Here is a 17,609-nt window from a genome sequence, read left to right as displayed (position 1 = left end):
CTCGCCTTGTGTAGGCCCAGCCCCTGCTCCTTTCTCAGGGTTCTGTCCCTAGGGGAGCACCCAGACTCCAGGGGAAGTGGCTCTGCTCCCACTGACTACTGGAGGCCAAGGCCTCCCCTCCTGGGACCTCTTCCATTTGGGCTTTTGCCACTGGAGTCCTGAGAAGGTCGGTCACAGGGGATGGGTCTCTGAATTGTTGTTCGACCGGTTATGCTTTCCTCGGAGTTGGCTCCCACACAGCTCAGAGGCCAACAGATGGCTGGTTAGACCAGGGCCAGCACCCAAAGGTTCCCAGCACCCAGCCTGACGCTCCCCCAGGAGTGGGCCTTGAGCAAGAGGCAAACCCTGTCTGGCTCCCCTGGTCGCCTTTTGTTGTCCCTGTGTGCCTACCTATGTGTCTGTTTTAACCCTAGGAGGCTACAGGGACTTGAGCCAGGCTCTCCAGCATAATAACAGGCCAGGCTCTATAAATTACACCTCATCCTCGCCAGTGGGCTCAACATCTGCAGAAAACCAATTAAAGACAATTTGAGAAACACTGAACGCCTGCCTTTGTTATTTAGGAACAAAACACCCTTTTAAGAAGCTGATTCTTAGGGCCTGTGTCTTGAGATTCCAAGTAGCTGGGGCCAGGACATTCCAAACACTTCCCAGGTTATTAGGCTCCAGCACCGCTGGCAGAGGTCCGAATTTCTTCATGCTTCGTTTTCCCCTTGTTTTCCTAAGGTCAAAATTGGGAGCTGTTTCTGTAATGCACAGAGTCGTCATGGCTTGAGGGTTAGTATTTGATATTGGAAATGGTCTGTACCTCTTCAGTGGTTATTATAGTCTAATGATTTTATTGTAAACCTGGCACATATTCCTTGTAAAATTTTAACCCTGACAGAGTAGTTCATTAAAACTTTAAGTTAATTTTTAAAGCAGCGAGGCAAGTGAAAGAAGTTGCGAATGACATCAGTGCTTTATTTCTCTCTGACAAAGGCACAGATCCGCTTTGACTGATTATACTGATTAAAAATATATTATTCAGGAGCAATAGTAACATGTTACTGTCATACTTCTTAATATCATACTTGTTTTCTTGGACTTTTTTTTTCAAATTGTAGGTGAAATTTTTTTCCAGTGTTAGTGCCCATGATAATAAAATACATTTTTCCCCCACATCTGTCCCCCAAACCTACCATTGAGACCCAGTTTGGTGAGGACCTCTTCTTAGAATGTTGTAATCCATGGAAAGCACACAGCTGGGCTCAGCCAGCTCCCGGGGTGGGCTTGTGCTGGTCACTGATGCGGCTGCACACTCCACACAGGGGCCCCCCTGAGGCCGGGCTGGGGCCGTCTGCCCGGGCTGGTGGGTGTGACTGGCGGCTACAGGTGCAGCTCCCTGGAACCTTCTACTGTGGATACACATTTCTTTAGTGTGATGCTTCAGAATGAAATGGAAGAACGTGCTGAGGAGGTTCCTCTTGGCAGTTGTTAGGGGGCCAACGCAGGAATGTGGGTTTGTGCTTCCCGCTTGCCTCCTTGGGTAGCAAGCTCCTCAACTTCAAAGGCAACTCCGCTGTTTGTGATGTCGGAATCTGTTGCCTGGGTCTGCACTGCGTGCTTGCCACAGCCATAGCTGTCAGATGCAGTCTCTCAGTTACTCCCTGGCCATACTACACTTATCCTCCGCTGGCTGGGTAGCAATCCCAGGCACGCTATGATTTAGCCTGGATCCCAGGAGGCACCAAAATGCACTTCAACTTCCCTTTCGTAAGCCAGGAACAAACTAGAATTTTGCAATAACATTTGTGGCGGGTAAGAGTCTTAGGCATCAGCTCAGGTTAGGCACTCTCATGAAACGGAGGCCCAGAAATCTATTCAGGGACGTGTCCAAGTTAACTCTGTAGTGGGAGGACTTGGATGGAAACACAGATGCCCAGACTCAAGTTGAACGTGTAAATACTGAAGTGATTGAGACTTTCGGTGACAAGCATGGGTCCAAAGGAAGTATCACCCACTAGATAGTGATACCTGGGAAAAGTACCTTTGCCCAAAAGGTAGTCCCTGAGTCCATGATAGTTTAATAGCTAAATTATTAATCCTGAACTCTGTCGAGTATTTTATGTTTTTGTTTTGCATGATGAAAAAACACATTATTTTGTTTTTTCCAAAGAAATATAGAAAGAGAAGTGTAACGTTGCATTTGTGATGTGAGTGTGTCTTCCCTGGTACTTGCCCAGTTTCCCCAAAGAGGCCGAGTTCTCTTGTAGCCCAGCCCTGTGCCATCCAAGGGCTGAAGGAGGAGGGCAGGTGGTCATGGGGTTTGTTCCTCCAGCACCGCAAAGCCTGCACTTCCCACCTCACTCTCTTCTGTTTCTGTTTCTCATCTGTCTCTTCCTCCTCAGACTGGCTTTTTTCATCTTTCCTCCTTTTGGTCAATGTTGCTGTTCAACCTCTCAGGCCTGGGGTGACAGTCTGAAGTCCGCTCTGCTCTTCCACCCTCTCCCACCATTGCCTGTAACCAGTGGCCTTGTCATAAGGCCTCCTGGCATCTCTCTTAGTTATCACTTCCATGACTGCCCATGGCCATCCCTGACTGGCCTTTGTCTGTCCCCATTCACTCTGCCAAACAACCGAGCACAGTCTTCCCCTCACAAGCTTTGGAATCAAGCCCAAACCTCCCAGCCAGGCCTGTTGAGGCATTGTGCCCTTTCCCAGCCCTGAGATCACACAAGCCTCTTCCCTGCCCAGAACAGACTGGATTTCCCGCTCTGTTCCTTTGCTCCAGCCAAACTCATGGTTGAAAGTATTCTACGCGCAGGCACCCTGCTTGGGGCTGCTGGGGGCGTGGTCTTTGATTCTGGCAGATGGACAGCGTCTCAGCAGCCAGGGCAACTGCTAGCACTCTCCAAGGCCCAGCCACCACATGTCAGCTGGAGACAGGAGCATCCATCTTCTGTGATTCCATGAGGGTGACGTAAGTGAAGGAAGGTGCAGTTGTTTTCTCATTGCTTCTGTAACAAATCAGCACTAACTTACAGTTTTGGAAGTCAGAAATCTGAAATGGATCTCCCAGGGCTAAAACCAAGGTATCCACTGGGCTGCTTCCTTCTGGAGGTTCCAGGGGAGAATCCATTCCCTCCTTTTCAGCTTCTGGAGGCACCACATTCCCCGGGTCACAGCCCCTCCTCCACCTCCACAGCCAGCAAGTTCGGCATTTCTTTTCCCTCTGCTATTGCTGGTTCTCTCTCTGCCTTCCTCTCCCACGTGTAAGGACAGTATAACCATCGTTGGAATAAAGTTCCGTTGGTTCACCTATGTAAACTTCACTTCCCCAGTAAGAACGCGGCCGGCCCAGCAGGCAGGGCCCACCGCTAAGCCGGGATCAGTGAGGGCTTAGTGGGTTCCTGCTCCGACCTGTGAGCACATCTTCCTCACTCAGTGAGTGACGTCACTGCTTTTGGCCTTGAGAACCAAGGAGTTTGCTGAGCAAAGCAGTGATGGTGAACCAGTGCTGTGGAAAGTGAGAGTCCAGCAGCCCTTTGAGGCCTTTGCCAGGAGAGCCATGAATACAGCAAGAGAGGTCATTGAAAGTGACTCCACTTATAAACAAGGTCATGTTACACAATGAGTATAAAAATGAATCTTGAGAAATGAAACTGTAAACTGTAAAAAGAAATTTAGTCCATCTCATGCTTTATAAAATTTGGATTATAAATACACTAAATTTTTAGAACAAAGACAGATTGAATTAAGTATTTCGGGAAGGGAAGGGCATAATTTTTCCCAAAACAGTAACGATTTTTAGAAAGCCAACATTTTTCTTCCTATTATGTTTCTCCGAAAATAAGACCTAGCCGGACCATCAGCTCTAAGCCTCTTTTGGAGCAAAAATTAATATAAGACCCAGTCTTATTTTAATATAAGACCCCGTCTTATATAAGACCAGGTATAATTTAATATATAATATAATACCAGGTCTTATATTAATTTTTGCTCCAAAAGACGCATTAGAGCTGATGGTCCAGCACGGTCTTATTTTCGGGGAAACAGGATATAAGCCTTGATCTGCCTGTCCCTGTCACACTGTGTGTGTTGAGTGCAAGTGAATGGCCATGGGAAAGGGGGTGTCTGCAGCTTTGGACTTCACAGAGTGTGCACAGCTGGCCCCTGGAGTCTAGCTTTCATCTCTGCGACTCAGTGAGAACACCCAAGGTTTTGCTCAGTAGGAGCTCCGCCAACAAACATGCACTTCAGTATCTGAAGGAGGAGGAAAAACGTCATGGCCTTGCACAGTGTCTCTGGGGCCTGACCTCCTTGTGGGCTGGCCCTGGGGTCCCCTGGGCTGTGACCGGGGCTAGGGGAGCCCCAGTGGCCCCTGTCCTGGAAAGCCGCCCAGTGAGGGCAGCGATGACCGGTTTCCTTCGGTCTTGTGGAGTGCTTAAGCAGACACCTAGTTTGGAGAATCTAGGAAATGAATTTGGGAGGAAGGAACAAAGGATTTTATATGAGCCATGCCAGAAAACCACATGCAGAGCTGAGTAATGCCAGCCTCAAGGATTAAGAACACTTAGGGGTCTGTGGGCAGAACTGAGGGAGCCTGCGCTTATCCATCTGTAGGAAGGAATATCTTCGAGAGCTGTTTTGAAAATAGCAAGACCACAGTTTTGAGTTCATCAAAGCTCTTAGAAAGCAAAAGCCTCAGTAATGGCCATTCAAGCTGACATGACTTTGACAAGCTTTCCCCTGAGAAGTCAAGTGTGTTAGCAAGACAGCATTATGGTCAAAGGGCTGGGCAAGTCTTTTGACCATTTCCCATAGGAAACACCTTACATATGTGTCCTGTCAATGCACAAATTGTTGTGATACCCGTCTCGGTCTACTTTGTCAAATCGTATAAAGATTTTTGGAAACAAAATTTTGGGCAGTTATTTATTAAAGGAAGTAATACATTCTTAGTTTACTGTTTGGCAAATAACTACCATTTGTTCTATGGTAATGTCTGACTCCTGGTATATTGTGTGACTCTAGATGGAAGTCCTAGGTATCCTGTGCCAAAAAGATTTGTGCCCAGATGACATTGCTGTGCTTACAAAGCAGTTGCCACAATGATTAACCCTGGAAGGTCTCACAGTAGTGCTGGGAGTGAGCCTTCTTTGAATCCGTTTATGCCTCAGAAAGCAGGAATTGAGGGCAGTTGTGTAAAGGTGGGTGACAGCGTCAGAGCTAAAGCCATCTTTAATTCCACTCCGTCACCCCATCCCTGCAGGGACATTGCCACCTTGGAGGAGCTGAAAGAGTTAGATTTGTACATGAAGTTATTTAGTGGCCCCAAGTTACAGAACCTTCTAAGCTGCCTGTGGTCCTTGTTTATAAGTCACGTGAGGATGCTTCTCATCAGTTCCATACTGTATGAGCCCAGGTACGTTTCCATCTTGATAACATACATTTCGATAGACTGGCCTCATGTGATTTTTGACCGTTTTTGGAAGCTGCTGTCAGAGCAGAGTCTGGTAGAGAGACCACCAGCCCCTCCCCAGGCTGCAGAAGAGGCCCAGGGACAGTGCCCCCAGAAGGGCCTGTGGAGGGGGTTCTGGGGCTGAGGGCTGGCTAGGCGGGCTGCCTGCAAGGACACCTGCACAGGGTCACTAGCTGTTCCTGGAGCTGGATTCCAGGACCCACCACCCTGCAGTGGGGGTGCCGGCGGGTGGCTGGGTCCGCAGTTATTGGTGACTCAGCTGGTGGGCAGGGTGGGCAGCTCCCTGCTGCTCTTGACCTTTGCCATGTGGGGGGCTGTGGAGGCACAGACCCCGCCAGGCAGAAGGCTCCTGGTGGTCAGCACAGGGCAAAGGCTGGTGGGAAGTTCTGTACAGAAATGGGAATTCTCAAGGATGCCACCAAATTTGTTCTCCTTTCCTGCTCTGTATTAGTGAGGCAACCATTTGGGTGACAGTAATTAGGGAGCAAAGACAGAGGAGGTCTGTTCATGGAAACACTCTTCTGTAGTTTCTGAACAAATTGCTGGCCCTCACTTTAGACCCAAGTGGACCAAGACTGTCCTTGGACTTGACTCCTCGAAGGCACAGCGGGCACAGGCTTCCCATGTTTACAAACCCGCAGGGGACAGGAGTGCCGTAGAATGGCATCGGAGGAGGAGGCTGGAGTTGTTGGTGATGCTGAGCTCAGTTTACACAAGGATGTTTCCTAGCAGGAGGGTTCCTGGCCAAGACCAGCGCCCTGAGCCTCCTGGAGCCAAGCATTCTCCCACGGGGGGCGGGGGGTGTGTGTGCGCTGTGCGCTGCGCAGGGCTGCTTTGCGTGTGGGCAGTCCCTACCCAGGTGACCGTCTAATGGTTGAATCTTACATGCACTGTGTCTAGTTGACACTTGGAAGTGTAGGGCCCTTGGAGTGAACCGCAGAAGGAAAGTTAGGTAAATGTCAGTTACGAGCAAGACTCTAAGTTTTAAAAACACATTGGCAGTTTGTAAGATTGAGGAACCATGATACTAATCCTTCCATATTTTGAAAGAGACGAGCTGAGAACATTCATTTAGTTATTTCTCCCAGGATACGTATCTATGTTATAAGTAAAATTAAGACTCTAGTGCATGTGGTAACAGATGATTACTAGGCTTAGTGTGGTATCACATGAAGGTATAGAAATGTTGAGTCATTGTATTGTGCACCTGAAACTAATGTAATGTTATAGACCAACTACACTTAAAAAAATCCAGTGTTTTGTCCAACTCAGCGAAAATTGTAGGACCCTCTGGTTGCCTGCTCATTCATTCACCCACCATCCATTCACACCTTCATTCATCTGTCCATCCATTCACTCATTCTTCCATCCATTTATGTATTCTCCCAGGCATCCGTTCATCCATCCACAGGTCCAGCGATGGTTCCTAAGGCCTCTGGGGGTGGTGAGCACCAGGCTGGGTACTGAGCAGATAGGTGTTGTCCTTCTCTTCGGGTGTCAGATCTCAGTTTAGTGGCCTCAGGTTTTGCTCACTTTTTTCTATCTTTAGCTGTTTAAGCAAAGTAGAAGCAAACCCCTGAGCAAAAAAACAATTGCCAGGTGACAAATGGCTCCATTTCCAGCCCAGGTGGTCCCAGCCTCCTGCTGGCCTGCCCCTCCCCTGCTCCTGGCCCTCACACAACCCCACAACCCAGGCCTTGCTCTTCATGGGGTAAGGACCACAGAGGGTCTGTTACATAGGTGACTGATTCCTGGCTCTGAATGTGGCCTCTGCCCCAGGGACCACCATGGGATGCTGCTCGTAAGAGTCCACCTGCTCTGTGGGCCTCAGGCCAAGGTAGACGACCTGTGATGCAAGAGGGGCTGGCTCTGTGTTTTGTGTTTGGTGCCTTTACTCACGGTGATTTCCATAGGCCCTCCTCTTTGGTCAGAACTTTGAACGACACTTGGGAATGTCTCTCTTGGGAGACTGTACAGCACTTTTAAGTGTATTTGCTTTTATTCAGGGGTAACTATCTCTCCCCTAGATTATCAGGCAAATTAGCATGTTTTGTGCCCCTTCCTCCACCCCAAAATAAATCAAGCATACAAATTAAGACAAATTGTCACCAGGTTATGACCCTGTGGTTTCAGAAATCATATTCCAGGTGTGTTTAACTGAAGTGGAGATGAACATGGTTTTTCAACTAGTAATGCTTTTTTACAACAGTAGAACTCATTATTAAAACATACTACACATAACTATAAACTAGTCATGATTTTGAAAAATATAACACACCTTTCTGGAAAGTTGGTAATATAATATTTATATATAATTGGATACTTTACTCATTGTTCTTTATTGTCTTCAACCCTTTCTTAGTGTAATTCTTGGTTTCCGAAACCTGAGTGGATAGTTTCTGCATTTATTCTAAACCCTTTATTTCAGAACCCAAACCCTTCCCTTTGTGACAACGCCCTGTGACCTTTGTTCTCCCAGAAAGATGTCATTACCCACTTCCACTCAGTGACGGAGGCAGCAAGCCTCCGAGAGTTTTCACCAGAGTGCACCTGGCCTAGCCTGCCTTTCTGTGGTCAGACTTGGCGAGTCCCTGACTTAAAGCAGGAGAAAGAAATGCAACCAGGCATGTCAGGGGCCTCTGAATGCTGGCGAGAGGGGGGCAGGGGGCCATCCCCTTCCTGACGTGATAACTGACTTCCAAACCTGGCGTCTTTGTCACATGTGCTCTGAGTGTCACTTTCTCAACTGTCACACAAGCTGAAACACCAAACTTGCTCTCACCGTTACTTATCTTTTAAAGGAGTTAAGAGGGGTTTTTGGTTGGTTTTTTAAATCACCCCTTTACTGGAACATTACTTTCTACAAACACATTTGAGTACATCTTAGCAAAGTGTTCCCACCATCACCAAGAACTCTCATTTCTCACAAGAGGTATCACCTGCCCAGGCTCTTTCACAAACAGCAGAGAGGGGGCATCTGGCCAAGTGTGCGAAGATGACAAATGAAGCTGTGCCAGAACCCACGTGTGACGCTGGCAGATGTGTGGAAGAATGGCGCCCTGTATGGGTTGCCCGGGGGCACCGCTGCCTCTCACTCTGCAGATGCAGCACACCCGCCCCCATCCGTGCTCTGTCAGGATAGTGTGCCATTGGCAGCCCTTTCCAGCTTCGGGACCTCAGTCAAACGCCACCACCCATGTGGCACCTTCATTTCCTCATCTGTGACGATGGGTTAATTACAAAGACCTTCCTTGGAGGTGGTTGTGAAAATCAAACGAAATCATGTGAAAATGTAGAAAGATGCTATCAGGTAGTTGACCCCCAACGTCTAGTGTCTGCCCTTTGCTTAGTCATTTGATTCCATTAATGGGAATAATTAGAGCCAAAGTGCTCCATGATTAGCCCCAAGGGGAAGATCAGAGTGGACAGTCCTGGAGTCTATTTTAACTGACCCGTGGCCTGGGGGCTGGGCTGGGGCTGGGGCCAAAGAATTCTGAAGGGCTGCCCTGCTGGCCCCTGCTGCTGGCCAAGAGAGGGCGGGTAGTTGTATTTGACAGACAGTCCCCTTGTATAGTGCAGACCTCTCAATGTGCAATCATGAATAAAAAGACCCCTTGCTTCTATCGTCCGTACTACTTCACCCAGCACCACTTTTACAAACACAGTAAATGCAAATCAGTGCCCATGTGCTGATAGTCACACAAAGGTTTCCACATTTCTGTGAGCACCCCTCCGTCAATGAAGGACTAAGACTTGGTTTTTACTTGCACTAGTTCTCATCCTACAAGATACTATGAGCAGCACTTTCTAAGTCGCTATAAACGACATTGCTGTTGCTGGTTACAGAAAGTCTAATCACGTCGATGGCTTTGCAAACATCCTCCTTTAGAAGCGGCCTGGGCTGCCCCCTCTCACTTCCTTTCCTCATGCTAGGAAGTGGCTTTCTGAGTGGTTCTCACCCTGCTGACCCTGTTACTGAGCCAGCTGTGGATAAAGTCTCCATTGACCTCAAACACCTGCCTCCCCTGAGGTTTTTATCTACTGGGGAAGAAAAACAAGGTTCGATGAACCAACTGCTGATGGTGTTGTGTAGAAAGCCTCCTATTGTACCAGTAAACTATTGCTCTTTTTCTTTTTCCACAGGAATATTTTTATCCAAGATACTTAGGTAAGTTTAAATCACTGCTTCCCTAAGTTGTCATAAAGGCATAGTTGGAAGATACAAGTATGTGGTACATGCCAGAAACATTTGGTCAAAACCTCACTACCAAGTGAATCCTGGAGGGAAGATTGTTTAATCAATCACAGTGAATTTGGAACTATCCAGAGCACACAGTTCAAAACACCTGTTTGTGTTCTTTATACGATTATGATCTGTATTAACTTAACCTCAATCCTTTGCCATTATTTGCAAACCTCCTGTCTGCTCTCAGTTCAGGCATAGCTCATTATTTGGGAATAGGATTAGTTTAGTAATTCTCAGACTTTTTGATCTCAGCACTCTGCAGTTCTGAAGTTACTGAGGATGCCAGAGAGCTTTTATTCATGTGGGCTGTGTTTATTGATATTTACCATATTATTAATTAAAACAGAACATGAAAAAAGTGTTTTCGTTTAGTTTGAATAACAGGAGTGTACAAGTAAACACTCGGCAATGGAGCAGCGGTGCCATTGTGTGTAGGGTGGCCTCTGGAAAGCTCCACTGTACACTTGGGAGAGACTGAGAGTAAAAGGGCAAGTGACAGCTGAGTCTTCTCAGAACAATGGCATGGACATCCTGGGCTACCTGCAAGAGGCCCTGGATTCCCTTGAGAACTGCTCCTTTAATTAGTGCTGTTTGAAGATTTTTTGGATGTATGTCACTTATAACAAGAGAAATGTATTCCATGGTCTTCCTTTTTAATTTTGTAAAGTACATGTTGGAAAACTTTCCATTGGCCTTATATCCTCTTAGAGGTATCTTCTCTTGGTTCATATCTGGCAACAAGTAAAGTGGACCCGCGACTGGTCCTGCAGTGCTGGGAACCGGCCCACTTCCTGTCTCCCTGTTGGCTTGTGCAGGTCTTGCTCCGGGTATGTGGGCTTTGTCTCCCGAGGCAAAGGGTGACCAGTGATCCCATGAGCCCACCCTGCAGGGACCGTCTGTTGCCTTTGCTGATGTCCTCCTAGGCCTGAAAAAGCACAGGGACCTATGGAAGGACCAGATGAAGTGGCTCAACACCCATTCTGCAAAAGTTCCAGTTGCAGATCACCTGGGAGTCATGAGCTCAGGATGCCACCCCCCCCCCCCCCCAGCCCTCATGCCCATGAGGGACATCCATTGTCAACCTGTCCAGCATGTCAGACAGCTCGGAGGGAACTCTCTCCAAAGCAGGTTACTTTCAAATTAAGGGCAGTGTTTCCAAACAGGGGTGAACTTGAAATAGAAGTTTAACTGACTACAGTCAGAAAACTTACTGAATGTTATTAATGATTCCTCTGCACAACAACAGAAGGAATCCACTGGAGAAGCCACAGCCGGTGTGTGGTAACGCTCTTTGGGTGCAGAGTCTGCCATTTTGCTGGAGGCATTTTCCTGTTGGTCAGTGTTAAAATGTTTTGTTAAAGTGGATTAACGAAAGCTAAACTGTGTTATTGCTGTTTTTACTGTAGCAACCTAGTAAATGTGAATAATCTACTTTTCCAGAGGTATCTAAGAGACTGTAGTGCTAATTCTCAAATCTGTTCCATCTGTGAATGAAGAATGACACTCCATCTGTTTCTCTCTTGCAGGATGCATTAATAAATATGGATCTCCGTACACAAAAAACCCAGATTTTGTTAAATGCGTTCAAAGTAAGTATGCCTATTCCTGTCTTCCTCAAAGCCCTGTGAGTTTGGGTAACTTTAAGCTTTGTTGTGGTTTTCAGGAGGTCTTGAATATTTCCATTTTCTTAAGGGGCTATCGCACCTGCCTGAGGTCCTCTCCCTTGCCTGAACTTTCTGTTTTAAGCAAGTATGGTTTAGTTTTGAATCGGCAAGAAATGCACACGGTATGAAATTTAAACCTTTCAATAATCAATTCAATATGGAAAGGGGAGAGTGGTGCTGCTGTGTGGCCCTCACCTCTGGGAAGCCTCACAGTAGTGAGAGGAGAGTAGACTGGCCCCCTGTTATTTAGGAAGAGGTATCCGTTAACTCAGAAGGGCCAGAACCCGTGCATCGAGGGAGACCTGGAATGAGCCCCTTCCCCCAGGGTCTCCCGTGACCTCCTCAGGGATCAACCTGTGATTTCAGCCTCCCTAGGGATCCGCCATGACCTCCCTTAGGCGGACATGGGAGCAGGACAGCAGTTGCAACTTTGTGTCATTTTGTATTTTGTTTTTAGTTAGCAATTTTGTTGTTGTTGTCAATTTGCTAAACCGGTTTCTTCTTTTTAAAATATGTATTCGAATTTGTTAGGTTGTTTTAGTTCCTGGGTTTTAAACTGTCCTTTTTTTCTGAGGTTATAAAATAGTTATCTAATGTTTCATGTTTAAATGTATGCTCCGCCTAGAATTTCTCCTGCTGCAACAGTGAGGTAGTGATCCAGATGTATTCATATTTTATCAGATAGCAGCCCCCTTTGATCCAATACCACTTATTTAAAAATCACTGGGTTTTTGCTCAGAGAGAGGCCACAACTATTGTAGGCTATGTTGTTCCTACGTGAGAGATTTTGTGGCATTAAATTGTTTGGATAACTAAGACGATTTCTTACTGGGATTGAGACTTTCTCTTCTCCTGGATGGCGGGCAGCCTGGGAGATAAGGTGGGAGGGAGAATCCCAGAATTGTTTCCTGAGCTGATATTTAGAGGATAAACCTTGTGCACTGCTGGTGCCAGAAGTATTAAATGCAATCTCTAGCAGATTAGGAAGCTGCCTCCCACGCCTGGTCTCTCCACCTAGCCAAGGACCCACTGTGACCCTGAGCAAGGCTTTCACCCCTCCCATCCCCATGGGCCAAGTGTGTCATCCTCACGCACTTGACCAGGGCACTGTCTGTGTACCTCAAACAACTCCTAGGTGCAACGAAAGTCCCGGGAAGCCTGAGGTACTGCACAGACACACCAGCTGTCCTTACAGAGGAGCCCTGTAAAGACGGCTGGGAAGATGTGCCTGGGATACTGTCACTCGTCACTCGGGAAGGACACACACCCTGCCTCCCAGGTCTCAGTGCACAGTGCGCATGGGGTCAGTTCAGACAACTGTGCACTGTTTTCATCTGTTCCTTCCTAAAATAGTCTTATCTAGTGATTATGGGCAGCTTATCATAGCTGAGCGCTTTGGTTATCCATTATTGTTAAAATTAAAACAATCACCTCAAAGAGGTCATCTTTCATTTGCCAAAGTGCTCAGCCCTGACAAGCCCCGGGCCTGGGGTGGGCTTTCCCACTGGTAGATTCACCTTCCCTGTTCCCAAGCAGGAGGGCCTGGGGTCAGTTTCTGAAGCTTGGTTTTCTCTGCTTTGCCCAGGCCATGTCTGATGAGCCCCAGGCCTGATTCTCCTCATGAGGGAGGATCCCTTTGCCCTGTTCCTTCGGTCAGGAAAGTGGGCCCCACTTTGGAGCATGTTGTCCAGGTTATAACTTGTCATTTCCTTCAAATTTTGGAAAGGGAGAGCGAAAAGCACCTGAGAAAGGCATCCCGCTGGCTGTCAGAGATGCTTCACATTCCAATCCACAGCAGCAAACATGTTCCTTCCTCCCGTTCCTTTACCACAACCCTCTGAAGGCCAAGATAACCCCTTATCTCCTAGACAGCCCCTTCCCTCCAGAGGCCTCAGGGCACCGATCACCAATCAGCCCAGAAACCCTCTGGGACTCCCTGGGAGCTCCTAGGTCTGCAAAGCTTTGTCTTAATTCTGGGGAGTTCGCTGGGCACCTGCTGAGTGTTGGTTGCTTATACGCCCATTCCTTCTTCCTTTTGTCCTAGAGACAAACTTCTCAACAGGGAAGTAAATAAAAGCAGCAGTGGATGGAGTTCCTTCAGGGGTGGGTGTTGCTTAGGAATCCCCCAGAAAATCCCACCCCAGTAGAAGATGATGTTGGCCCCTTAGCCATGGGGACCCTGAGTTTCTTTAAGGGGGATTTAGACATTCCAGGCAAATTCCAGACGAACTTACCCAGCACTTCGTGCCCTATGTACACATGTGTACTTCTGAAATCACTAAATCTTTAACCAAATACGTCAAGTGGAGACGCACACCACCTCCCGTACTTCCCTCCCATGCGGGCCCATCTGGGCCTTGTCTCGGTCATGGGAGGCGTCAGGTGAACGAGCTGCCCCATCCTGGCTCACGTGCTGGCTGAGCCCCGCACACATCCCCTACCCCTGGTCTCTCGACCCTCCTGCCCTCTAAGCCTCTTCCTGCCAAGATGAGGTAAGGAAGGCAGAGCTGTCTCTTCATCTCTCTAGTCCTGGCGCTCGGCTTCACTTCACCCTCCCCAGCCTTTCTGTGCCCAGTGTCACCCACATTACAGCCAATGCGGCAGCATGGAGAGACCGCAGGGCTGCCCTGCTCGCTGGGGGCAGTTATGGGTGACAACCACGTTCCATGACCAAATCCCTCGGATTGCTGGGTCCTGTTCCTACTTGCTTACCTGTAGAAGGCATTTACAGCTCCTTGCCAGAAACAACAGTACAGTGTCTCAAAAATACTAGCAGGCTCTGTGTTAAGTATGCACTCGCAAAGGTTTTGTTGGCTGTGGTCCTGCAAAACGAGCCCAGTTTGAGGTGTACCATGGAAAGGTCACAAGCAGAACACGATGAAAGACTCAGGTTCCAGGTATTCAGACACAATTATGCAGATTCCCTGAGGAGCAGGGTGCCCAGACCACGTGATGGCTGAGGTTACACAAAGCACAGTTGAATGTTGAGTCTGCGCCCGTGACAAGGGCTAACTCAAGACCTCAGGTGAGCTGGAGAAATGCAGAGACCACTTGTTTCCTGTGCTGGCATCCGGGAAACAGCTCTACCAGGAGCTCATTTGGGTGACAAGAGCATGCTTTGTGGAGGAAATGCTATGCCCAAACTTGTCATCCGCTGGAAGCACCAGTCAGTTTAAGAAAAGTGATAAATCAGCAGTGACACCAGGACAGACTCTGACCTGCTGCTCTCAGCAATTGGCTTGGACTCTTTTGGTTTGGGCCTGTTCCCAATGACCAGGCAATGGAATGAATGGTGACTTTGGATCTTGGGGTGGGGGTGGGGGGCAGAGGAAAAGCTGGAGAACTGTTGCATCTGAGTTCCCTGGGATCAGACAAGCTTCTCCAATGCTACCAACCTGCCACATTACCTAAGATGGGCTATTCATTTCATAAATGAAAAAAGTGTCAATCCTGCCCAATTAAGATGCTGTCGATGATTGCATGGCCCTTGGAAACCATACTGGCGAAGTGGTGTGAATGACAGTGGATGCCGGTGTTAGAATGTCAGTGTGGCTGGTCTGAGCCAGGCCTGGGTGGCAAGCCCTGGTGTCACCTGCCCTTGTCGCTGCCTGATCAGCCATCTGCCCGGGCCTGGGGATTTTTGACAGCCAATTGGCCTGGAGAAATCTACCTAGCTGTCTTAATTAGAAACAAAAAGAAAGAGAAGTCCAGTTTTGGCGTGAGTTGTCAATGCAGCTAAAATCCACTCACCATGGGCACCAGCAAGTTTACCAAGGACGGTCTGGGTGCCTTCCCCCTCTGACTATGAGCAAATCAGCCTCAGTGCTCAGCGTGGACCTCAGCCACGGACCCCATGTTGTTCAGGGGCTGGATGAGGCATGTCCACTTGGGATGGGAGGAGAACAGAAATAGGAAAATGGCAGAGAGTCACTGGGAAATGTTTCATGTCTGCTAGCTCATGACAGGAAGACAGTTATAGACTGTGTGAGGAGCGAAGGCAAGAACAGATTTATACAAGGAATGAGAGAGGGAAACCCTACAGACCATTCAGGAACAGATCACGTAGTACTTTCTGTGTGAACGGCATGGGGACATGAGGCTAGAGGTCAGTGTGGACACAGCCTGGAGTGGACTGAGTCAGGACATAGCTCCACGCGAGATTCTCTGGAAAACCTGAAAAGGTGAGCAACAGTGAATGCAGGGCTGGCTTTTCCTCTAAGACTTGCTGTTGTTCTCCTGTCTGAGCCTGGCCAGTTCAGGATTTCTGCAACCTCCCAGCAATGTCTCAGCTATAATGTGTGTCTGCAGACATGAGCCTTTCTCAGCCCAGGGGAGTCCAGCCTCTCCACAGTGTCCTGAAAACCCACATAGTGTTTCAGATTGAGTGGCGATAACAGAAAGTGGCTGGAAAGGCCTGCTCCTTCCTGTCAGGCCCACCTTGGCTCATCCAAGGGCCCCCTGGAAGGAGCTCTGGACGCAGTCATAGCTTCCCCCCAAGGACTCTGCTCTCAGCCGCTTGAAGCCTGGGAGCCTGTAAAGGCCACACGAGGTGAGCCCGCGGGCCATGGCAGTGCTGTTCTGTGTTGTGGAAGCTTCAGCTGTGTTTGCGAGCAGCTCCCGTCCCATGGAGAGCCCTTGGAAGGCACTCCACACAGTCTCTTAACTACAGGCCCTAAAACAGGCAGAAACTGAGTCAGTGATTGACAAGCTCGGCCCAGACAGATGGCCCCCCAAGTGAGTGGGTCAGAGTAAATCTGGCCTGGGCGCAGCCACACTGAGACACTGGGAGGACCTGGGAGTAGCCATGCAGCCTGGGTCTGGGGCAGGCCCCTGTCCTGTACAGGCAGATTTCTGGGAAAAGGGGGGGTGGGCAGCGCTCCCGCTGGGGCCAAGCCCAGTGGAGAGAATTTTGAAGGTTGATGGGCTCAGGGTTTGAGAGGGCAGGGGGCCTGTTCCAAAAGGGTGGAGCTGTCCACCAGGGATGTGGGAATGTTCCACATCTGCCTGGATGGCCCCTGAGTCAGCCAGGAGTCTGCTGACCTGCTCCTGGGAGGCCTGAGCTCATGGGGCTGAGCCAGACCCACACCTCTCCTCCTCCACTCCCTGAGGGCCGAGACCCCAACGCGCCTGGCCTGATGGCTGGGTGGCCTCTCCCCAACTTGACCTGGGTTTCCTGGAATGGGCCAAGCGTCCAGCCAGTGTGTTTTGTGACTATGCTCCCATGCAGAGCTTGTGTGGCCAGCCTGGGCCAGTAGGGGGAATACTGGTGCCCAGGACCTGCTTCAGCACGCTCCTGCCAAGGCCAGTGTTCCCGGGGCCCAACGAGAAGCTGCTTCTGTCCACCAAGACCGGTCCTTCCCAGCTGACTGGGAGCAACTCAGCACAGTTTTCTCCTTCCTTTCATCTCAGACCTGCCTGACCAATGCTCTCCAAACCCCTGCGATAAGGAGGGAACCCAAGTCTGTCAAGACCTCATGGGCAACTTCTACTGTCAGTGCAAAGCCGGCTGGGTGGGGCGGCTCTGTGACAAAGGTAAGGCCACCACAACTGTGGGACAGGGTTGAGGGTGTGGGTGTTGGGACCTCCCTGCAGGGCTGTCTGAGGATCTGTCTCCCTTCCATTGTCTTCTTGCCCCATCCCCCTCTCTGCCCCACTCGGGACACAGCCGGGATGGCCTGTTCTGGCGGAGACAGGACTGGGGACACATGGAGGTGCCTGCTGCAGGCTGTCCTAGGATCCAGGCCCCTTGATGCCCAGTCTCTGCTCAGCTCTCAGTGAAGAGGGAGGAGATGGGCAGTAGGGCACCCTCTGCCCCTCAGGTCATCAAAAGAGCTAGAACATTTAGACAGTACGGGAGGCCCTGCTTTTGCCTCCTAGGAAACGGCACAGCTTGAGAAGCCATTGGTTAGCTCCTTGAGAGAACGGGGGAGGAGCAGCGTGATTCCTCTCTGAGCGGAGGACTGGAACAAAGGAAAGAACCACCATAGAGTAGTCGGAACACCACACAGGAGCATAGGGGCTGCCCTTGTTAACCTCAACCCCCACTGATTGAAAAGGGGATGAAATTTCCTCTCCAGCCTCCCTTGACTTGGCAGCTGTGCAGTATCAGCAAAGAACCTGCACAAAAAAATCACCCACGACCTGGGTAGAAGCTTTGGGTGGAGAGTCCCCTTCCACCTCAGCGCTTCCTGGTGTTTCTTCCTGGGGCAGCGAGGCCGAATGAAGGCCTTGCCCG

The 17,609-nt window shown here is 49.3% G+C and overlaps 1 protein-coding gene across 1 annotated transcript in view; it reads left to right on the top strand.

Annotated features, from left to right (window-relative positions):
- GAS6 (growth arrest specific 6) overlaps positions 1-17,609 on the top strand; it is a 41,800-nt gene that overhangs the window by 5,717 nt on the left and 18,474 nt on the right. The window contains exons 3-5 of the mRNA XM_019742102.2: positions 9,608-9,632; positions 11,237-11,299; positions 16,784-16,906. Coding sequence (XP_019597661.1) covers positions 9,608-9,632; positions 11,237-11,299; positions 16,784-16,906 — 211 coding nt within the window. The remainder of the gene's footprint in view (positions 1-9,607; positions 9,633-11,236; positions 11,300-16,783; positions 16,907-17,609) is intronic.

Source organism: Rhinolophus sinicus, linkage group LG04, assembly GCF_036562045.2.
Source record: "Rhinolophus sinicus isolate RSC01 linkage group LG04, ASM3656204v1, whole genome shotgun sequence".
NCBI classification, from domain to species: domain Eukaryota; kingdom Metazoa; phylum Chordata; class Mammalia; order Chiroptera; family Rhinolophidae; genus Rhinolophus; species Rhinolophus sinicus.
Note: the sequence above shows the minus strand (reverse complement) of the source record. Positions and strands in the feature narration are given on the sequence as shown.